Source organism: Mus caroli, chromosome 13, assembly GCF_900094665.2.
Source record: "Mus caroli chromosome 13, CAROLI_EIJ_v1.1, whole genome shotgun sequence".
Taxonomy (NCBI): domain Eukaryota; kingdom Metazoa; phylum Chordata; class Mammalia; order Rodentia; family Muridae; genus Mus; species Mus caroli.
Genome location: NC_034582.1, coordinates 98,255,285 through 98,279,920, shown reverse-complemented (window position 1 = coordinate 98,279,920; position 24,636 = coordinate 98,255,285). Strand labels below are relative to the sequence as shown.

The 24,636-nt window shown below is 38.3% G+C and overlaps 1 protein-coding gene across 2 annotated transcripts in view; it reads left to right on the top strand.

Moving 5' to 3' along the window:
• The window catches only part of Cwc27 (CWC27 spliceosome associated cyclophilin), a 172,497-nt gene that overhangs the window by 78,027 nt on the left and 69,834 nt on the right, over positions 1-24,636 (top strand). For both annotated transcript variants that reach the window (XM_029485020.1, XM_029485019.1), the window contains one exon: positions 13,339-13,436. In XM_029485020.1, the coding sequence (XP_029340880.1) occupies positions 13,339-13,436 (98 nt within the window). The remainder of the gene's footprint in view (positions 1-13,338; positions 13,437-24,636) is intronic.

Below are 24,636 nucleotides of genomic sequence, written 5' to 3'. Positions count from 1 at the left end.
GAACTCACACAATATGTACTCACTGATAAGTGGATATTAGTCCAGAAACTTAGGATACACATGATATAAGATACAATTTGCTAAACGCATGAAACTCAAGAAGAATGAAGACCACAGTGTAGATACTTCATTCCTTCTTAGAATAGGGAACAAAATACCCATGGAAGGAGTTACAGAGACAAAGTTCGGAGCTAAGATGGAAGGATCATCCAGAGACTGCCCCACCTGGGGATCCATCCCATATACAACCACCAAACCCAGGCACTATTGCATATGCCAGAAAGATTTTGTTGACAGGACCCTGAAATAGCTCTCTCTCTTTCTCTCTTGTGAGTCTATGCCAATGCCTGGCAAATACAGAAGTGGATGCTCACAGTCAGCTATTGGATGGATCACAGGGCCCCCAATGATGGAGCTAGAGAAAATACCCAAGGAGCTAAAGGGGTCTGCAACCCTATAGGAGGAACAACGATATGAACTAACCATTACCTCCCCAGAACTGTGTCTCTAGCTGCATATGTATCAGAGGATGGCCTAGTTGGCCATCAATGGGAGGAGAGTCCCTTAGTATTGCAAAGATCATATGCCCCAGTACAGGGAAATGCCAGGGCCAGGAAGCAGGAGTGGGTGGGTTGGGGAGCAGGGCGGGTGGAAGGTATTGGGGGCTGTGGGGATAGCAATTGAAATGTAAATGAAGAAAATATCTAATAAAAAATAAATTAAAAAAAAGTTTATTGAAGAAGAAAAGATGATAAGAAAGAAAGGAAGAAGGGACCTGATCTCACACACACACACACACACACACACACACACACACACATTTAATCCCAGTATTTGGGAAGCAGAGGCAGGCAGATTTCTGACTTGGAGGCCATGCTGGTATATAGAGCAAGTTCCAGGATAGCCAGGGCTACACAGAGAAACCCTATCTTGGGGAAAAAAAGAAGGAAGGAAGAAAGAGAGGGAGGAGAAAGAAGGAAAGAGATAAAAATGAGAGTACAAGGAATGTGGGTCAACAATAACTAAGTAAAAAAATTCTCTGAACAACAAGGAAGGAAAGAGAGGGGACTTTAGTCACTGCTAAGAATGATCACAAGATTTCAGATTTCAGATTAATACATTGTCTTACTGGAAATCTTATTTGTGTTCTAGATTGTGTTAGTGTTTATAAAGTTGGGTCCTGGAAGATACATATTTCTAAAGATAATTTTTAGCCATAAAGAATTTACTTCTGGAAAGTCAAATAACATATTTTTTTTCTTAAAATACTGTTCAAAACTACAAGGCACTACTTAACGCACTATTTGGACAGAATAGCCATGTCTACTGTTATTTGAGGCATTTTACATTTCTGTTGCAGCATTTACCCTTGTTCAGTTTGGTATTTTTGTTTTTTAAAGTAAGATTTGAAAACAATCTTTCAAAGACTGGTAGCATTTTATATCAAATGTCCAGTTTCTGTTTAAAAATCCATGTGATCTTTCATATGGATTCGTATAAAGACTACAACTGCATTTAAATCCCTTCTTTCTGAATTGTTGTATGCTTAAGAAAGGAGGAGCCTTCTATTTCTGTGTACATGTATAGCAGATCGTAGAGAACACATGGAACACTGTCTCTCAGACTGAATTTATGTTCCGATAGAGTGCTTCAGAATGCCTTTGCCTATGTTTTCTATTAGATGGTCTCACAAGATGTATAAATGTATATACAATTCTTCTTTGCCTTGTATATTCCTATTTTAATAGGATTATAGTGAAAGAAAAGCAGTTTGGTTCCAAGTGCTTAATGATGAGTGTTAAAATATGGGAGTCTTCTGATGTTTAGCTCTCTGAAATCGATATATTGTATTTTCATGACTAATGATATTTAATTCAAGTAGTGAATCAAACAAAAGAAACTTAACGTTAAGATTTTGAAATTTATATGCCCATTAAAAATATACAAAGATGTGAGGTTTTTTTTTTTGGTTGATTGGTTGCTTGGTTGGCTGGATAGACTCTCATTTTGTTAATAACTGGTTCTAGACACTGTGAACACTGACAGTAGTAGTGTCCTATAAGGGATGAAAGCCACCATCACCACAGGAACAGCTTTGTGTTTCTTCTAGGCCAAGTGTCATGTGGGGTCTGCTGATTTCCATTGAATCGCTGTCTTTTAGTTCTATTCTTCTTCTCAAGATTAGGAGCAGAGACCTAGCTTGGCTCCTTGGTTCTCTACTGTCTTACCACCAGCAACACATAGAACCAAGATTGGAATCACAGTGAGATGTCCCTGATTTTCTTTCCAAGTCTGTGCATAAGCAACAGTACATTATGGTATTTATGAGTTATAGCAAATCTATATCTCTGCTCCAGCTGATGCTACCATAAGTGTAAAAACTGTGCCATAGTCTTAATACCTATTAAAGGCTTGTATTGTAGTGATTCAATGATTTTTATCAACAGCCAAGTTATTGTCTCATTATGACCAAATTGATATGTTGTGGTTAAAGCAGCAAACTGAAAGTCATAAAATTGTACTGTTTGGCTGCTAGCTATTTCCATGTGTTAGGAATTCTTATGTTGAGGAATAGCAGGCGTTTCAAGTGTTAGCTCCATGACTTAAGAACAGCAGTCTATAGTGAACTCATCAACTTCTTTAATGAAGACTCTAAGCACATTTATTCATTATCTTATATAAGAAACTAATGTGTTTCTTTTTTTGACTACAGTTCTCTTAAAGGCAAATCAAAGAATCAGGGCTGGATAGTTTTTTGCCTTTAAAGGTAAATATTAGTGATGATCACTGTTTGAATTCAGCAACTTCCATTATAATACCTATCATTCCACAAGAATAAAAAAAGGAGCGGGTATAAATTCATCTACCCTCCAAGGAACATTCATGGTACCTGAAGAAAATGAGGGAAGTAGCAGGGGAAAATTAAAGCTAGGCAAATCTACAAGAATTTTTCCTAGTATGGGCAGCTCACAGTTGAGAAGGGAGTGCATTAAGAGCTGGGTGTCTGAGCCAGTGTGTAGTTCTGCCCTGACTCATATTGTTTCTAACTTGTGTCTGTGTCCAAGATGAATATTAAATTATTTGACATCTCACTATATTTTAGATGTGAGAACTGAGATGAAATAATTTAATTCATAACGGGCTTTACTGTCCTAATGCCAAAAGATTTGAAATAAAATAACCTGAATACAATAATTATTTACACTTAAATTTTTGATAATATAGCTCAGAATTATTAATGTATATCTTATCCAGAGTTTTCTTGTGTTGATAAAACTAAATTGAAGGATTAATTGCTTTCTAGTGTCCAGACAATAATGTTAAGCCTAGATCGCTGATAAATAACCCTGCCTAAATACGTTCAAATGTTTTGTCTAAGATTTAGAATTCGAACATGGATATTGGGTTTCACGCCTTTCTGTTTGTGTCCCATGGAACCTAATTAAGGTTGCTTACATGAGCTGGAGTAGTGGGTTATTTGCTTGAGCTGGAGCAGTTTACCAGCTGCTAAATAAACCACTGAAGAATATGTCTCTCTCTACTCAGTAACCCCTTAGCTGACTCTCAACTTCTCAGATGGGCTGGGACCTGGTGGGTCCTTCCCCATTCATGATGAATGTTGATGGCCCATCTTTGTGCAGTTAACTACCACAAATGTCAATATCATGGTTGCAACAACTTTTTTATCTCGAAGACAGCATTTGAAAGCACTCTTAACCATCCTCATCTTCTGCAATGTTCCCTGAACCTTTGAGGTATATTAGAGATGTCTCAACACCTTGGCCAGTTCTGAATCTCAACTTAATTGCTGCCTGCTACAACCAGAAGTTTCTCTGATCAATTTAAGAGTAATGCTCACCTATGAGTATAAATGTAAATATTTCAAGGAGAACTGGACAGAGTGACAATTTAGCAAATGAACAGTAGTAGGTTTCTCCTGAAGCAGTAGGTTCCCAGCCTTCCCAATGCTGTGACCCTTTAATACAGTTCTTCATGATGTGGGGACTCCCAACCAGAAAATTATTTTTGTTGCTACCTCATAACTGTAATTTTGCTACTATTATGAGTTATAATGTAAATATCCATCCAGTTGTAATGAAAATTCCCATGGACTTAGGGCCTGAGGCTTTCTAGCTATTATACTTTTTCTTTTCTTCTTTTCTTTGTTTTAGTTGATACTAGATTCTTCTCTCATACACTATATCTGAACCAGTTTCCCCTCATCCACTTCTCCTCAATCTACCCCAACCTTGACTCTCCCCCAGATCCACTCACCCTCTGTTTCCTCCTCAGAAAAGAGCAGGCCTCCAAGGGATGACAACCAAATAGAATGAAGAGTGAAAGCACTAATAAGGGGAGTGGACAAGGCAACTCAACAGGAGGAAGAGAGTCTCAAGAGCAGGGGAAAGAGTCAGATACACGCACTTCCACTGTTAGGGTCTCACCAAAACAGCAAGCTAACAGCTATAAGTGCAGAGGACCTGGAGCAGGTCCATGCAGTCCCTATGTCGCTATGAGTCCATATGAGTCCTGCTTGGTTGATTGGGGAGCATGTTCATATGGTCTCCTTCATCCTCTATGACTCCTACAGGTTTTCCTCACACTCTTCCACAGGGTTACCCATCTCAGAGGAGAGAAACCCAATGGAGACCTCCAGTTAGCCATGAGTTTATTACCAGGTCTACTATTCCACGAATGAATTCCCTCCTGTGAACAGGCCCCAGATTCAGCCAAAGAGCAGTTAATTACCCTCACAAGGGTCACACCACTAAGTCAGTGGGCACAACTTGCCTGGAAGGTTTATATTCATAGCTGGGAAAAACCATGACTTACTTTTCTCCTAGCAGCCTATATAGCTTCCCATAGCACTGAGAGCCAGCTAGTAGGGAAGGAGCTTACACTTCTGTTCCAGCTTGATTTGTCTGTGCCTACAGCCAAAGTATGTGGTACCTTCAGCAGTGGACTATTGTCTAGTTATGGTGGATAACCAAGACAGATGCAGAAGTCTGCATTGTTTGGGGGCCTCTGGAATATCTCTAAGCAACAGCTCAAAGGAAGGTATCTCACACCTAGGACTGAGATTTCTATTTAATATCTTATAGCTTCTGGGAGGAATGTTATCTCCCCATTCAAGGTATTTCCTTCATATTTTAAAGTTAGTGTACAACACACTTGGTTTTTTCGTATATACCCTTAGCATTTTACTAACTGAACATAGTTGCTGTTTTATATATATCCTTAGCATTTTGCTAATTGAGGTACCTCTCCAGCCCTTACATTAACTTTAAAAGAAAAAGAAAAACCAGTGGCAGAGTAGATCTTGTTATGATATTCAGTTTCATTTTATAATTTCTTTTAAAACTCTTACTCCATTAAGTTGCTCCTATAATTTAACAGTCATGAATTGGTTGTGACATATTTTGATTACAGATGTAATTTCCTTCTGAGTACATGGTAGTGTAGTTTTTCATGTTAATCCTTATTTTTTTTTTGCACTGACCTTGTCATATAGTATGTTCTGAATAGAGCCACAGCTTGAGTGCCACTTTTTCCATGAAGTCTGAAAAGATGAAGATTTTAGTAAAGAGCAATAGTAAAATAGCAGTATTTTAAGTCCCAGAGATGGCATGAACAAAGGGCATGTGTGCCAAAGCTTAAATTTAGCCAAGGTAATGACGACTAGTATATTTTGACTGAAATTTAGAGTAATTGTATAGTCTACATGGAAGATAAAGTAGGAAAATGTGTTTTGAAGCTAGCTCATGAGAGTACTTGAACACTTGAGAAAGAAGTGTGCTTAATTTATGGAGATGAGTGCACAATTCAGTAGACTTTACATACAGCTCAGGTGAATTTGACATCTGTGTAGAGTTAAGCTCAAAGTAGACAGATAGACAGACACTGTGATGTGAAAGGAAAGGTGGAGTTAAGTCAGGAACTGATGCCAAGTGATCCTGACACCAGCATTCTAGTGGCTTTGTCAGAACTAGGAAAGAGAGGAATGGAATTGTATGTTTGTTTTGAGACAGGATCTCTTTGAATACCCCAGGCTAACCTAGAAACTCACTATGTAAAGCAGACGACCTGGAACTCAAGCTTACAAAGACGCACTTGCTGCTGCCTCCTGAATGCTAATATTAACAGTGTGCACCTCCTTACCTGGCTCACAGCCAGCTTTTTTAGATGTGTTCTAGGGGCAGAACTCAGTTGTCCAGCTGTACGTCTAGCACCCTTATCTACTGAATCAATTAACTGTTCTTGTTCATTCTTCTTACTCTCTACTTCCTGTCCAGATTTAAAGTTACCATTTGGATGCCTCTTCATACTGGCTCCACATGGCCCACTCCTAACTATTGTTTAGGGTCTAGTTCACATGGCTCTTCTGCAAAGTCATCTCTCACTTAGCCTGCGCAAATCTTTCTGTTGCTGAATTTCTAAGTGCTTCAGTCATTTCTTTGTTACTTTTTAATCATGCACTGCTTTCATTACTGGTAGACAAGGTTTATGCCCTTTGCAATGCAAGCTCCTTGAAGAGTTTGTGTTGGGGTTGGTATGCTGTGTTATAAAGAACAGAGACTAGAATTTATAGATTTTTGTTTTTACTTTCTAGTTCCCTCAGTGAATGGTGGTATCTACTTTCCATCAACCTCAGCCTCTACCTACACAGTGCCTGTGTTACATGTTATTAAGAAGATTGTCATCAGTGAAGTAACTGAATTGAAGAATTTATTGGCATTATGTTCCCATCTTTTCTTTCTTACCTTGATTTCTGTGCCTATATCCAGAATGCTACATGTAAATATTAGATATTGTTAAATAAATTAGTAATCTCTAGTAAGAAGGCAAGGTACTGTAGATTTATTAGATTAAAATATATACTAGGACAGTACAGAATTATTTATTGGTTAATAGTGTTGTATTCAAACTGTATTAAAATTCAGATGACTATATAATTAAAAACATACCCACTAGAAAAAAAAATTTACATTAGACTTAATAACAGCAGAAGCCATTTATAAAAACACTTTCTCTTATTATCTAAACAGAAACTAGGTAGGCCTTGAGGAGGCTGAGCAGTTGCTTTTTTGGACCCTAAAGTAGGCCCACGGTTTTGGCAGTAATCCTGATTTTTATTTCAAGATTATAATTTTCATTTTTGTTTTAACAGATTTAAACATATTTCTTGCCAGTGGATAGGGGTTATGTTCTAGAGAATGTAAGATTGGGATCCCTAAAATTAGACTGTGATCTAAATAGTAATTTTTAAAGTTATACTTTATTCCAAGAGTTATCGACTCCAAAAGCATTGACAAATGTGATATTTTACTACTCTGAAAGATTTTTACAACATTGAAAGTCCTCAATCACTTGAAAAATTCAACATAGTGAGAAATTTATAATATTTTGTGTAGATCTATGTTTTTCTGTCTCACTTTGTCTTTTAGTCATTTTTGTTCAGTTTATGCTACATTACTTCAACAGAGTATCCAAATCTATTAAATTTTTACTATTTTACACTTTCAAATTATGGATAAAATTATTCTCTATAGATACCAAGGGTGGCTTTCATTTAAATAATTATAAAATTTTCCTACATGATAAACAGTCCTAAGAAAAGGTGATATTTTACATATCTGACCAACATGATAAGTACTCTTGAACATTTATTGTGTACTCAGTATCTTACAACCATTCTTAACTATGTAGTAGGAGAACTGAGTCTCAGAGAAGTTAAGTAACTGATCTAAGTCACTCTTCAACTGATACGTGATGGAGTTGACTTTTGATCCAGACTGCTTAATCCAAGTTAATTTTCTTAATTAACTATGTTCTTTTCTGGTGCAATAGTATCTTATATGAGAAAAACTTCCTTAGCCTCATTCTTTATTTACTTCAAATTATCCTCATAGCTGATTTGACTGACCTATAGAAATGCAGCATTTGCTTTTCAACCTGCAGAATAATCTTAGTCTTCAAGAAACATTCTCGGGCTGGTGAGATGGCTCAGTGGGTAAGAGCACCCGACTGCTCTTCCAAAGGTCCAGAGTTCAAATCCCAGCAACCACATGGTGGCTAACAACCATCTGTAAGGAGATCTGGTGCCCTCTTCTGGTGTGTCTGAAGACAGCTACAGTGTACTTACATATAATAAATAAATAAATCTTAAAAAAAAAAAAAAAAAAAAAAAAATTCTCTAAGTGACTGAATCATGTACCCAACTAAAAACCAGCAGAATAAAAGACAGGAATGTCTAGTGGGTAGAGGAGACTATACAGTTTAGTCACAGTGACTGAACTAGAGATTTCTAGGATTGTTTCCACAAACTTCAAGAAGAAGGAAGTAATTGTGTTATCATAGGTGTATATAAGAGCCTGAAGTTGGCATTGATAGTGAGTGCCAAGAGGAAGTATTGTATGTGTGAGATGTGTACTTTAACACTGATCCAATGAAAACAGAGCAGTCCTGAAGAAGTTTGAAGTCTTTTCCTGAGATAGATAATCTACCATTAGCTACATGAAAAATAGACTTGTTCACAAAACTGGGAAGATATCCTATTTGTATTCGAGAGTGTGTGGTTATATTGAGACATCTGATGGGCTGTCCGTCTAGGTCAGAGCCCTTGAAATGTGGTTAGGCAGAATTTCAGTACTCCTTAAGAGTAAAATAGATAACAGATTGAGAAGACTTAATACAACAGATGTAAAAATATCTTGTATATAAGGTAATATTTTCTTTTTATTTTTTGAAACAAAAATATCTTTAATTTAAATAATTAAATTATTTATAAATAAAGATTTTCTTTTTACTTTTTAGGGGGTTGGAGGAAGTTTCAAGACAGAGTGTGTGTGTATGTGTGTGTGTGTGTGTGTGTGTATAGCCTTAACAGTCCTGGAATTAGCTCTGTAGCTAGGCCAGCCCTGAACCAGTCACAGAGATACCCCTGTCTCTGCCTCCCAAGGGCTGGGATAAAAGGCACGCATCACCACGGCCCTGCTCATTTTCACAATTTTTTAACTGCTTATATGTTATATCTTATATTTATTTTGTGAGGCATTCTCCATACTCTACATGGAAATGTGTACGCGTTAGAGAGGTAGGACTAAACTCAAGGCAAAGCATTCAACCTAGATTTGCAAGTAACCTATCTAGGAATGGTGTTTGATATCAGGAGACTAAAGTGCCACTACATGCAGATAAGGAAACCCCAGCACATTTACGTTAAGAAGAGAAAGAATAACCAAGACAAGGACAATTGGGAAATCTTGACTCCAGAATGCTGACAAGTCTGGTTCAGGTAGAATTTCAGGAAGGAAGTAATTAACATCTTTGAATGACAGCGAGACCATCTGGAAAGAAGAGATCTCAACACAGGTCATTGAATTTGGTTGGTATAGAAACAGTTCGGGAGACGTAAGAGGGATAGATTGCCAGAGATTGCAAAGCAGACTGTATATATAAACTGCTCTTTCCAGGATGGAGTCCATTTGTAAAGATAATAATCACTTGATTCCATCAGACTATAGGGAAATTTGAGTTTGTTTGTTTGCTGAATGAACGGGTTAGTGAGTAAGAATGCCTAAAATTGTCAAAGAGGAAAGAGTTTCTACCGTAGAATGCTAAACATGGGCTCCAAAACCTCAGTGCACACTGACATCATAAGGACATTTGTTACAAGGGCAAAGCCCCAGGTGGCAGCTTACATCTAAGGTTACTCTTCAATGGAAGTGTGTCTTTTATCCCTGAAGGAATGCTGGACAACCTGAATTGTAGTCACAGTTACTTCAAGCAGCAATGTCATCTGCAATGGCCTTGCAGATGATTCAAGAAACTTAGGAGTTCTGATGATGATAGTAGTAAAGTGACTATCAGTATAGTATCCAGAAATAATACCATGCTAATGGGATTACAATCCATGGGTAGACCATGCAGTATAGCTAAGGAAGTGGTTTTGGTGATTTTAAGAGTACTGCAAGCTCTGTTAGAAACAAAGGACTGAAAATATTTAAGAGGTAGTGAACTTGGATTAGAGAGGATAGTTTAAGGGTCTTAAAAGCCAAGAAACACAAAATGGGGTTGTTTGTGTAGAAAATTAAAAGAACTGAAGCTTGCATATTTATAAGGCCTTTCACTTTGATAAATCTAGAACTTGTTAGTAAGGACTACAGTGAGAATCAGGACCAAGAGGAAGCTTTACACAAAGCAGTGTTCTGCTTTTTGACATGGTGACATAACATGATCATATACAAAGTTCATACTCAAGGACTGTGAAATTAAGTTACAAAAAGAAATTGCAAAAATACCCTAATGTTTTAAGGGGCTTTGAAACTTTGTGTTGGGCTACATTCACAGCTGTCCTTGTGGGACTGTGAGCTGATTAGATGTGCCTGTAAGGATGGATTAATGTAGAACTATCTAGGCTTAAGTTTGGCTTGAATAATAACATTGGAAATTAGGGTGTGGTGTCTGCTTGATCTTCCAGTCTTCTGTAAGCATACTTGATCCAGTTTGGCTTTCCTGTAAATAGAGTGAATACTTGTTTTTTAAGGATATAACATGTCTAGAATTTGTATTCGTTACCTAGATATATATTAAATTACTTTACTTCATATATTAAATAGATTAAATAAATAATAAATATATAAGCAGTATATATTTAGTAATAAAGGCAAACAGCCTAACAGCTTTAGCAAGACCCCACCATAGCTGTATTAACCTGATGGTAAACATCAGTGTTGAAAGCATGTTTAAAAGACAGATTAGGTCTTAAAACAGGAAGCTAAATTCCTTTTAACGCCAGCCTCCTCCAACTGTCCTAAGGACTCCCTTCCTTTTTTTTTTTTCTTTTTTTTTAATATTTTTATATTACGTTATTCCCTTTACTGGTTTACCCCCAACCCCAGAAATCTCCTATCTTATCCCCTTTCCCCCTGCTTCTATGAGGATGTTCCCCTACCTACCCACTTGCTACCTCTTAAAGGTTCTTTCCATCCCTATACTATGATTGAGGACAAAAATCCACCCCATGGACACTGAGGGAATAGTAAACCATAGCCAAACTAAGGTGCATGGTATAAACAGTTAAAAATTTTTGTCAGGAAGTAAGTTTGAATCTTCTGCCCTAAAATTGTGTTGCAGAAATAGGTCACTTCACACTCACTGTTACATACGACACCACATGTTAATTTTTAGAATACTTTAGCATGGAAGGTTTCATAAAGAGGAAATTACATACCAAATGTGGCATTTGATAAGTTTTTAAGAATTGGGTCTTCTTAGAATTGGGAACAAAACACCCATGGAAGGAGTTACAAAGTTTGGAGCTGAGACAAAAGGATGGACCATCTAGAGACTGCTGCACCCAGGGATCCATCCCATAATCAGGCTCCAAACGCTGACACCATTGCACACGCCAGTAAGATTTTGCTGAAAGGACCATGATTATAGCTGTCCCTTATGAGGCTATGCCGGTGCCTGGCAAACACAGAAGTGGATGCTCACAGTCAGCTATTGGATGGAACACAGGGTCCCCAATGGAGGAGCTAGAGAAAGTACCCAAGGAGCTAAAGGGGTCTGCAACCCGATAGGTGGAACAACAATATGAACTAACCAGTAACCCCAGAGCTCGTGTCTCTAGCTGCATATGTTGCAGAAGATGGCCTAGTCAGCCATCATTGGGAAGAGAGGCCCCTTGGTCTTGCAAACTTTATATGCCTCAGTACAGGGGAATGCCAGGGCCAAGAAGTGGGAGTGGGTGGGCAGGGGAGTGGGGGAAGGAGGGTATGGGGACTTTTGGGATAGCATTGGAAATGTAAATGAAGAAAATACATAATTAAAAAAAAAAGAATTGGGTCAGGGATTTGATACAACACGGTCTCACTTTGTCGCCCAGACTGACCTGGAACTCACCATATAGCCTAGACATGACTTAACTCACAGTAGTCCTTCTTCAGCCTCCCAAGGGCTGGGAAAACTTAAATAAGCCAGAAAACTAAAAATTTTGAATAATCAAATAAATTTTAAATAATTTAGCTATGCAACTATCATGTAATAATTGCTTAATAAATGATAATTACTGGTAAAACTTTGATAGATGATTAACAAGTTTGAAGTCGATCTATTTTATGTATATCCAGATTTGATGACCAGTACTTACTCAAAATCTTTTGTGTGTGCCAGGTATACTAGCACATGCCAGAGGAGGAAGTAGGGGCAAGGCCACTTCGAGTTATATAGCATTCCCCATGTCAACCTGGGATACCTACAAAGGCCCTATGTTCAAAAAAATGCATTTTTAAATTTTGATTTGACACAAGAGCCCTTGAGACTAGTGTTAACTTCACTAGTAAATTCAGAAAATGGGCCAGTTTTCACCAGCTGTATGTACTGGCTGGTCTTATGTCAATTTGACACACATAAATTAGTTATCCAAAGGAGGGAACCTTAATTGAGAAAATGCCTCTGTAAGATCTGACTGAAGGCATTTTATTAATTAAATATTGATAAGGGAGAACCCGGAGCATTGTGGGTAGTTCCATACCTGGGCCATAGGTTCTTTTAGAAAGTAGACTGAGCAAGCCATGAAACAAGCCAGTAAGCAGCACTATTCCGATAGCTCCTGCCCTACTTGAGCTCCTGTCCTGACTTCGTTTAATGAGGAGCAGCTATATGGAAGTGTAAATCAAATAAGCCTGTTCCTCCACAAGTTGCTCTTTGGTCATATCATTTCATCACAGCAATAGAAACCCTAACTAAGACACTGTGTTAGTTCCTTCTTTGTTGCTCTGAGAAAACACCATGACCAAGGCAGCATATAGAAGGGTTTGTTTTGGGCTTATCATTCCAGGGATGTAAGAGTCTAACATTGTCATGCTGCAGAAGTTCAGCAGGACAGCCTAGAGCTCACATCTCAAAGCAGCAAACAGGAAGCCAAGAGAGAAAACTCAACATGGCATAAGTCTTTGAACATATTGAAGAAAAATCTGTCCCCAATGACACTATTTCCTCCAGGAAGGCCACACTTCCTCAGCCAAACAGTAGCACCAACCTGAGACCCATTATTCAAATGCATGCATGCGACTATAGAGGATATCTCATTCAAACTGCCGCTTACTTTATTCTATTCCATAGAGTTGAGATCTATTTATAGATCTTTACACTGTTATTGTGGAAAATGACTACTTATGTAATACTATCTACAAATGCATGTATATAGCAGAAAGTTAATTTATTGACTATTTTTCTTTGACTTAGTTCATCTAAAAACAAACAGTTCTGATTTTGCTAAACCAGTTTTTCTGTCAGTATATTGTAAACTTACATATCTTCTTTTCTTTATAGTGAAGAGCTCAGGAAAGAAGCAAGGCAGTTAAAACGAGAACTCTTAGCAGCGAAACAGAAGAAAGAAACTGTCACAAAAGTGGAGAAAGGAAGTGAGGGTAAGGGCTTTGTGGGGCTCGCATTATCCTTTATTAATGTGTGGGAGAGGAGGGGGGAGAAGTCAGCTTCACATAGATGACTGTCATCAGCTGCCTACTTCCTGTTCTCACACAGTGCCCTTACGTGGACCTGCAACTAACTGGTTATCTAAACAAGCCAAAGAGGGCCTTGTGTGTCTTCCTCCCTTGCTTGGGCTACAGATCATTCCAGCATGCCCAGCTTTTCTGTGGGTACCTGGGATCCAAACTCAGCACTTCAGCAAATTAGCCATCACCTCAGCTCTTTCCACTCTCTGGACACCTCTGTTTTCTCCCTTGTTAATGCATCCTCCTGCTTTCCTCCTCTTCCTTGAGGATTGGCGGCTTTGTTTTTTGTTTTGTTTTGTTTTGATAAACTTGCTGTGGGCAGTTAACAAAAAAATAAGTTTTCATGTAAGGTGATAATTTTTCTAAAAAAAATAAGCTGGATGCCAACAGGACCACAATTGTTGCTTTTCAGTAAGCTTAATGAGTGAGTACTTAGTGCTGCTTTAATGCACAACTGAATTAAAGTGCACAGGAACTTTTCATTCTTTTTATATTGCACAGTCTAACACATTTAAGGATGTTAACCTATGCTAGGACTCATACAAATGTTTGTGTGTTGGTTTGAATTTTATTAAATCTCTATTGGATTTCGTTGTTGTTGCTTTGATGTTATGTGTGTATTTGTGCATATCTGCATGTGCACTGAGGTGCACACAAGAGGGAGCTTTTGTAGAGGACAGAGGACAAGTTCACATATTAGTTTCAGCTTTCCAGTTTCTTTGAGATGCATTATCTCAATGCTCACCACGCTGCACTCCACTGCTAGCAGGCCTTGAAGCTTCCAGGGATTCTCCTATCTCTGTATCTCACCTCACCATAGGAAGACTGAAAGCACCGCTATAACTGGCTTTACGTGGATTCTGGGAATGCTAACTGGGTTCCTTATACTTATGTAACAAGCTCTTTACAATCTCACCCCTTGCATTTTTATTTGGTTTTATTCTACAGTAAGGCATAGAAAGTCTAATATATTTATAAAGCTCATCAAAACACTACTGAACTGGTTTTTTTATTAGATATTTTCTTCATTTACATTTCAAAGGCTATCTTGAAAGTCCCCTATACCCTCCCCTCTCACCCCCCCCAACCCACCCACTCCTGCTTCCTGGCCCTGACATTCACCTGTACTGGGGCATATAATCTTCACAAGACCAAGGGCCTCTCCTCCCATTGATGGCCAACTAGGCCATCCTCTGATACATATGAAACTAGAGACACAAGCTCTGGGGAGTAGTGGTTAGTTCATATTGTTGTTAGTCCTATAGGGTTGCAGTCCCCTTTAGCTCCTTGGGTACTTTCTCTAGCTCCTTCATTGGGGGCCCTGTGTTTCATCCAATAGATGACTGTGAGCATCCACTTCTGTATTTGCCAGTGAGTGCATATCATGTGTGTTCTTTTGTTACCTCACTTAGGATGATATCCTCGAGATCCATCCATTTGCCTAAGAATTTCATAAAATCATTGTTTTTAATAGCTGAGTGGTACTCCATTGTGTAAATGTACCACATTTTCTGTACACATTCCTCTGTTGAGGGACATCTGGGTTCTTTCCAGCTTCTGGCTATTATAAATAAGGCTGCTATGAACATAGTAGAGCATGTGTCCTTATTACTAGTTGGAACATCTTCTGGGTATATGCTCAGGATAAGAATTGCTGGATCTTCTGGTAGTACTATGTCCAGTTTTCTGAGTAACTGCCAGGCTTGCAATTCCACTAGCAATGGAGTGGAATTCCTCTTTCTCCACATCCTCACCAGCATCTTCTGTCACCTGAATTTTTGATCTTAGCCATACTGACTGGTGTGAGGTGGAATCTCAGGGTTGTTTTGATTTGCATTTCCCTGATGAGAAAGGATGTTGAACATTTTTTCAGGTGCTTCTCAGCCGTTCGGTATTCCTCAGTTGAGAATTCTTTGTTTAGCTCTGTACCCCATTTTTAATGGGGTTATTTGATTTTCTGGAGTCCAGCCTCTTGAGTTCTTTGTATATATTGGATATTAGTCCCCTATCTAATTCAGGATTGGTAAAGATCCTTTCCCAATCTGTTGGTGGCCTTTTTGTCTTATTGACAGTGTATTTTGCCTTACAGAAGCTTTACAATTTTATGAGGTCCCATTTGTCGGTTCTTGATCTTACAGCACCAGCCATTGGTGTTCTGTTCAGGAATTTTTCCCCTATGCCCATATCTTCGAGGCTTTTCCCCACTTTCTCCTCTATACATTTTAGTGTCTCTTGTTTTATGTGGAGTTCCTTGATCCACTTAAACTTGAGCTTTGTACAAGGAGATAAGAATGGATCAATTCACATTCTTCTACATGCTAACCACCAGTTGAGCCAGCACCATTTGTTGAAAATGCTGTCTTTTTTTCACTGGATGGTTTTAGCTCCTTTGTCAAAGATCAAGTGACCATAGGTGTGTGGGTTCATATCTGGGCCTTTAATTCTATTCCATTGATCTACCTGTCTGTCGCTATACCAGTACCAAGCAGTTTTTATCACAATTGCTCTGTAGGTCAGTTTGCTTTAGGTCAGGCATGGTGATTCTCCCCAAGAGGTTCTTTTATTGTTGAGAATAGTTTTTGGGTTTTTGGTTATTCCAAATGAATTTGAGAATTGCTCTTTCTAACTTCATGAAGAATTGAGTTGGAAGTTTGATGAGGATTGCATTGAATTGGTAGATTGTTTAAGCAAGATGGACATTTTTACTATATTAATCCTGCCAATCCATGAGCATGAGAAATCTTTCAGTCTATATGTAAATGAGAACAAACCATGTTGGAGTCTTTTGTGTCATTATTAGAGATTTGTTTTAGCAATTATTTTCTTCTTTTTAATTTTCTGTATACCATATACAAATAATTGGATTTGTCCTAAATCTGAATGGTAAAACTAGCTTCAATAATGTGAGGGTGGTTGTCATTGTAATTTCTAGGCTTTCAGGATGATCTGCTTTTTAAAATTGTTTTATTTTGAAGTAATTTTAAAGCATATTTACTTTATTTCTAATGACCTTGAACCTTTTTTTTCCCAGTTTGTTTGTTTATATTGGGGGAGGGGGCCCAAGGGCATGTTTGTGAGAGTCAGATGTCACCTTTTGTTTGAGGCTAGCTAGGTCTGTCTTCCTGCTTCCTAATGATATGTGCTTTAGGCTGACTGGCCCACAGGCTTCCCAGCTGATTGTCCAGGCATTGTCTCCCTTTGCTGGAGGAGTGCTAGGGCTATAAATGCAGCAGCTGGCGCTTTCCATGGATTTCAGGGTGGAACTTAGACAATCAGGGTGCACAATAAGCACCTTGACCTGCTGAGGCATCTCGAAGCCCAATTTTGAAAAAAAAAAGTTATACATGCCGCATGTCATAATTCTGAGTTTCCATGTAGTTATAACATTAAGATCAAGCAGAGTACAGTGGTGTTAGCCAATTAGTGCTTGACCACGCTGATTCTTACCTAACTGTAGCCCTTGATGGAATTTGACTTTCTGTTCTTCTAGGATCCTTTTTCTGTCTAAGGTACCACATTGCCTTTAGGTTTCTGCTGTCCTCAACTCTGACTGTTGCCTAGTCTTCCATATCTTCCTTCACCTTTAACGCAGTGCTTCTCAACCTGTAGGCCTCAACTCCTCTCACAGTCACATATCAGATGTCCTGCATATCAGGTGTTGTGGTAAACCACAACAGGAACTGTATTAAAGGGTTGCAGCATCAGGAAAGTTGAGAACATTGCTTTAAAGAGTCTTGGTTAAATGTTTTATAAAAATATTTGTCAACTTGAGTTTGGTTTCTCATAACATGATTTGGAAACCTCAACACAGAAATTGCATTGTTCACACATTGTTAGCAATACAAAGCTGTCTGCTGACTCGCCTGGTGTCACCATGGTTGGGTGTTACTGTGCTGCACTATGCAGTCATTCTTTATTTCTTACAATTTACAAATACTTGCAGACAGACACTATTAGACTATTAAAATATCCAACTTTTCATCAGCATTACTTTTAGCATCTATTGGTAGGTGGTAGATCTTTTCTCTGGTTATTTACTATGGTATTGTAATAGAGGCATTCTGTTTTCATTGATTTCTGCTACTTTTATTACTTGGAATAAAAATAATCTCCTTAGAAGTACAGAGGAAGAAAAAGAAAGAGATCTAAATCTCTACTCTTTATTTCATTCAGTATGGGCTTATGAAGATCCATATTATTATTCATTTCAGAATCACAAATTTATCATTTAATTTTATTTTTTTCCACATATGCATGTGCGTGTATGTGCACACTCCATGTGTACAGGGCTGCACAGAGGCCTAAGGGGTAATAGAATGCCCTGAAGTTGGAGTTACAGGTAGTTGTATGCTGTGTGGGCTCTCAGGCCTGAACACTGAGAAGGGGTTCTCAGGAAGGGCAGAAAGCACTGCTGAGACATCTCTTCAGCTCCAGGAATCACAGCCTTGCAATATCTTTCCTAGTAGTGTTTAAATAGCTTCATGGGCTATTTTATTTTTCCCTTTTTAAAAGAGTTATTTATGTATTTCCTGTTTATGGGTGTTTTGTCTATATGTACGTCTGTGCAGCAGACAGAAGAGGCCATTTGATCCCATGGGACTGTAGTGTAGTACGAACAGTTCAAGCTTATCCTCAACTAGTTTACAATAAGTGACACTCAGACTGTCCTTATTTCATTCGGCTTTGACAGTTACCTGGGGGTAAACTCCTAATCTACTTTTCTGGCCTGGCTCTCTCCCCAGTGATGTCCCCCAATACTTGCTGCTTCTCCTGGCACCTTCTCTCTCCTCCTCCTCATTTTCCCCTTCTCCTTCTCCTGTCGAGCTCAACCCAGTAACTCAAAAAAAAAAAAAAAAACAAAAACAAAAACAAAAAAAACAAAAACAAAACAAAACAAAACAAAACAAACAAAAAAACCCCACCTATCTCTAACCCTTCCAGTAATTGGCTGTAGCCATTTTTATTTAACCAATAGTTTTAAATTAAAGAACAAGGTTTGCACAACAAAAGCTGTAAACTCGAGAATTCATTCTTAGGCCTGAGGATACAGAATTTAGCATTACAATACGTAGCAACAAACCAAACCTCAGCATTTTAGTTCTGTGGACTCTGGTGATGCAAGAGCATCAAGCCACAAACCCTATTTTATTACAATTATGTGTGTTGTGTGTCTGGTTTGATGCAGCCTTTTCTAGATCCTATTTATTGTATAAATTATGGATTACCTTTTCCTAGAATTGTATTTCCTCTAAATCTATTTTGAACTTTTAGAATTGGCAAGTATTGGTGACATGGTGATAAAAATGGATTATTATAAAAATATAAATTTCACAACATACCACTTTATATTTGAAAAAAAACTGTTGCTTTGACATTTTTAAGCAATAGAACTTCTTCTTGGGATTATAAATGATACCAGAAGCTATCTTACAACACAAAGTTATAGAAACAGAGTAACCTTTGAGTATGTTTTAGTGCATGTCAGAACTCAGCCTGTCTTCCCAGTCAACAGATATTCCAAGGTTAATTCTGGGAACAAAGCCAGAGGTTCCTGTGTGTGTTTCTGTATAGTAAGGTCTGCACATGAAAAGAAGTTGGAAAGTGTTATTTGACCTTGACTTTGCAGTGTTATACATCAGTTGAGCTGAATATTCCTGTGAACCTATTCAGGAAAGATTGGGCTGTGTAGCTGTATATCTGGCTTTTGTAAAGCATTTTATTTCAGTCCAATACTATGTTATTTGAGCATTCTGGAAACTAGATGATTTCTTCTTTTGAATGTGTTAGCAATATATAACTTTAATTAAGTAATAAACTAACTTAGAGGCAGGTAAACAATATTCTAAAGCCTTCAGATAATTTTGAATGGCAAATTTTTATCTAATATAGATCTGTCTTCCCTATGAATTTTTATGTACTATACCTGCTGATCTGAAGAGACCAAAATGCGTAACTTTGATAATTCTAATTTAATAGTAATTCTGGTTGTAATAGTACATTCCTTATATACTAGCACTATAAGACGATTTGGGGACTAGTGAGGTAGCTCAGCAGGTAATGGTACTTACTGTGCAAGCCTGGGGATGGTTTTGTTTTTGTTTTTGTTTTTGTTTTTTTTAGTTTTTCGAGACAGGGTTTCTCTGTATAGCCCTGGCTGTCCTGGAACTCACTTTGGAGACCAGGCTGGCCTCGAACTCAGAAATCCTTCTGCCTCTGCCTCCCGAGTGCTGTTATTAAAGGCGTGCTCCACCACACCCACCTTGGGTTTATAATTTTTATCCAGTTTCCTGGGCCAGATTCATATTCAAAACTTAAAATGACTTACCCTTAGTCATTTTAAACCTGTTCTATCAAGCTACACAAATTACTTTGAAATATGGCCTCATTGTATCTTCTTTGTTTATAGAGATAAATTTTGCCATACCTTGAGTCATATAGTATTATCAGTTAAGAGACAGAAGTACACTTAAGAGGAAACACATAATTTTGCCACTTGTCTTCTACTTACTTTTAATTTTTATTATATTCATGTGTGTGTGTGTGTGTGTGTGTGTGTGTGTGTGTACATTTATGCCTATGGGTACACACATGCCACAGAACATGCATGTTGGTCAGAGGACAACTTGCAGGAATGATTCCCTGTTTGTACTGTGTGAATCCTAGAAAACAAATCCCATGTCACTGGGCTTGCTTGTAGGCATCTCAGTAGTTTCCTGTTTACCTTAGAAAGACTGCAGACAGTACCTAAATGGTTAATAAACTAATCAAATGCCAGCGAATACAGCTAGTAGGACAATCATCCAAGTAAACATTTCATATTAGTGTGAGATTGAATCTTGCAAAGCTCAAAATTATTCCTTCTCTTAGTTGATTACAGAATCTGCAGTCGATTCTACGAGGAAACACCCTAGTTTAGGTAAACAAGGAACATGGTGTTTGGTTTAGATACCTGCAATGTCAAGAGATGTACTGCAGGACACCCTTGTTTACAATCTGGGGCCTTGTTAGTCCCACTGTGAACCATCCTGGCTTGTGCACAGGAGTGCTGTAGGAGGTAATAAATTTAAAATAAGATTTATAATTAATTAGTGGGAAAGTTGGTTTCCTGTGTTGGCTCATTCTAGTCTTTTTCATTAAATTATGTCTAAATCCTCTCTGGGTTCTTTAAGTTTCATTGTCTGAGAAGTAGTAACAAACTGAACATAGTCACACAGAGGTAAAGGTTTGGACAAATACTTTAATGAACCTTAAGGAGATAAGGTGTCTGATCCCCCTTAAGTTCTGAGCAGACAGTACCTGCTCTGTGATACTTGCCAAAAGTGAGAGGACAGGGGCAATGTGAGCCTATAAGTAAAGGGAGGATATCAATTCCTCTTACGGAGGTACACCGCCAGCACAGTACAGTGCACCTCTCAGTGCACCAGGCCAGGTGAGGTTGTTTCTACCATCTCTTACTTCGGAATTAAAGGAGGGGCCCCGGGCTTGACTGAGTTATGAAGGGGTGTGTGTGTGTGTGTGTGTGTGTGTATGTATTTAACTACTTCCTGTTTACCCAATATGTAATGTTAAAGTAGCTTAATCTTGGGTTTTATGGGAAAGAAAACCCCACATGGAATGTTTGCTCTCTATTAATCTAACAGCACACATAGTGAGTTCTCATTGAGCAAAGTGGTCCTTTTCCCAGGCTTTTAACGTTCCTCGGGCACTACGCAGTCAAAAATTCTCGAAGTCTTGTCCTCATTTAGGTGTTAATTTTAACTTTATTGAGTAAAATGTGAAGTATATTTGTGTTTGCTCCATAGAAACCCTTTCAGGCCAGGAGTCATCTGTTTCTTCTCACTAAGGTTCAGAGCAGTTTAAAAAGTAATGAAGGTACGGGCACTTATGTCTAAAGGGCGAAAACGCCTGCCTTAGTTAGGTTTTCTGTTACTGTGATAAATACCATTACCAAATGCAACTTTGGAAGGAAAGAGTTTACTTCATCTTATATTTCCACATCCCAGTCCATCATCACAGAAAGTCATGGGCATGAGCTGAAGGCAGGAAAGGAGAGCCGAGGACACAGAGGAGCACTGCTTGCTTCCTTGCTCCTCATGAATTGCTCATCCTGCCTTCTTATAGCAGCAGAAGCACCAACCAACCAGTGGCACCCCCTGCACTGAGTTGAGCCCTCCCACATGGATCGTCATCAAGAAAATGCTACATGGGTGGAGAGTGGGGGTTTTCTTAGTTGAAGTTTTCTTTTCTAAAAGGATTTTAACATGTGTCAAGCTGACATGAGATTATCTAACATAGTGTGTGGTGTATATCTCAGGTATTATTCAAGGACTAAATTAGCAAAAAGAAAGCCAAAAGCCGCGCAGTGGTGGCACACGCCTTTAATCCCAACACTTAGGACGCAGAGGCAGGTGAATTTCTGAGTTTGAGGCCAGCCTGGTCTACAGAGTGAGTGCCAGGACAGCCAGGGCTACACAGAGAAACCCTGTCTTGAAAAAACAAAAAAAAAAAACCCAAACAAACAAAAAGCAGGGCCCATCACTCTGTTTTTGTCTTAAGTTCTGTTACTAAAAGCCATACTTCAAACATGCGGTACGCTTCAAGTGCATGGAGGAAGTAACATGCTCAGTAACGGTCTTCAGCAGATGTCAGGCTGTATATACCTTATGGGTATAGAAAGAGTTGGATCTTTTGGTAATATAAGTCAGAAACACTCTTTAACTTGTGAGTCTGGTTGCAGGCCTCTTCTTGATATTCCTAGAATGAATGAGTGCTTTTCATTTGGATTTTAAAAGTTGGGTGGTAACTTTTTTTGTGAAAAGTTTAGAAAGGGAATGAATGAATGAATGAATGAATGAATGAATGAATACATAAATAAATGTATAAGTGAGCAAAAAATTTAAAGCATCATGGTAAGTGTAGGACCCGTAACTGTAATGCCCACAGCAGGGAAGGCCAGGAGTTCCAGATCATTCTATGCTTCATAGTGAGACCTTGCTTCAGACAAAGAGAGTCCATAGAGGGAGGGATGGATGGATGGATAGGTGGATTTTGAATGAATGGACAGATAGTTAGATAAATAGATAGATAGATAGACAGACAGACAGACAGATAGATAGACAGAAAGACAGAAAGAAAGATATTAAGTAACATATCCTTTACAAAATACTGGAATTATGGGTAGGTAGGTCGATAGGTAAGTAGACAGAAAGACAGACAGACAGACAGACAGACAGATAGATAGATAGATATTAGGTAACATCCTTTACAAAATACTGGAATTGTACAAAAGCATAAAAATAGAAAAGATCATCCTCTTAATCCTGTTGACCAACACACTCATGGTTAATATATAATACTTTTTTCCCAGACTTTGTCTTTAGACGTAAACATCATTATTTTTGCCCTAGTAATGTGATTTTATTATAATTCATAGTGTGCCTTTTAAAAAATCTTTTATTGAAACTGACCAACAAATCCTAAATTATCAGTTCTTTCAGCTAGCATAAAGCATAGAGCATTGTAAATATAGGGACCATATGTATAAAGATAAAAGTAAAAACACTCCTCGTGACTCTCAGGCCTAGGGTATAAAATATGTGTAGCATCAATAGCCAAGGACTCCATTCTTGAGAGTTATCTCTACTGCTCACACTAAAGACAAAAACCATTTAAGCCATCCTTAACTGATTTAGTAGTATGCCACATATTCCTTTCTCTAATGACTTATGATAATTCAGAAAGGAAACATTGCAGACAGTTTGCTGTTTAGATCCTAAATTGAAATAATTCGATTTTCCCACATAGAAAGTAAAGGAAATGATGGGGGCTATGTGTACATCCTTATGTTGCTTGATAGATTTGTTTTAGAATTTAGATTCTCTCAGAGGAAAAACTAATATCATTAAAAGTGGTTATAAACAGTGTTCCCACTTGGAAATACAGTTTTAACTGTCCCAGACTGCTGTCAAGATCTTATTTTAAGATGTTTTCCTTTTGTGTTACATTGCCAAAAAATGACAAATGTGTCCAGTAACTCATTTGAGTGCTGAGCACCTTCAGCATCCTGCAACACTCAGCCACACTGAAAAAAGACTCTTCCACAGCTCCACGCTGGGTACCTGCTACATTAGAACTGATTAATCTACACAATTACATTAAAGCAGCTTAATCTACACAGTATTAAATTGACTTTCTTACATGATTGATGCAATAGTTGTATTTTCAGGATTCCTCACAAAAACTCCTGGCAGGTGTTGTAATTGCAGCTCTTAAGTCTGAGTATTTATTTCTTAAAAATCAGATAATTAATCACTAAATTATATTATTGGTTACATCAGCCAACTGGAAATGTCACAACAGACAAAAGAATAATAAAATTCTGAGAACTAATATCTAAATACCCAGGAAATCATTTAGAAATGACTTTGGTGGCACAAGAACATTGTATACTTTTTTGCCTGTAATTTTTAGAAGTGGCTATAGCAGAGTAGAAGCCTACTTCTGACTGTGCTGCTGAACATTTACAGTGTGATTGTAAGGTAGCCTCAAGGAATGTACTGAGTACCAGAAGCTCTGATCACGAGTGAGCTCTGGTTACACAGCATTGCATGTCTGTAATCACCGTAGTTGGGTCCTGATCAGATCGTCAGCCAGACTTATCCATGAGAAACTCAAAGGCTAGCCATTGCCAGGACTCAGAGAACACTACCCAACAGAGTGGGAGCATTCACACCAGAGCCCTGGTCCCCAGACCACTGCTCCTTTCACTATTCAAGATTCCAGTGTGATCCAACATTAGACAATTTATTATGAAATTCCACTGTGATTTTGACTAGAAGAATCTAACACATTGTTATCATAAACAGGCAACCTTCTAAAGATTGAATATATAATTTTGGAATGATGACAAAAAAAATAACATGTTATGGAAAACATCAGTTTCTGGCAACATGGCCAACTAGAAAGTTTACATTGATCTTCCCATGGAAGAACAACAACAACAAAAAACTGTGAATAAGCCAGGCGTGGTGGCGCACGCCTTTAATCCCAGCACTCGGGAGGCAGAGGCAGGCGGATTTCTGAGTTCGAGGCCAGCCTGGTCTACAAAGTGAGT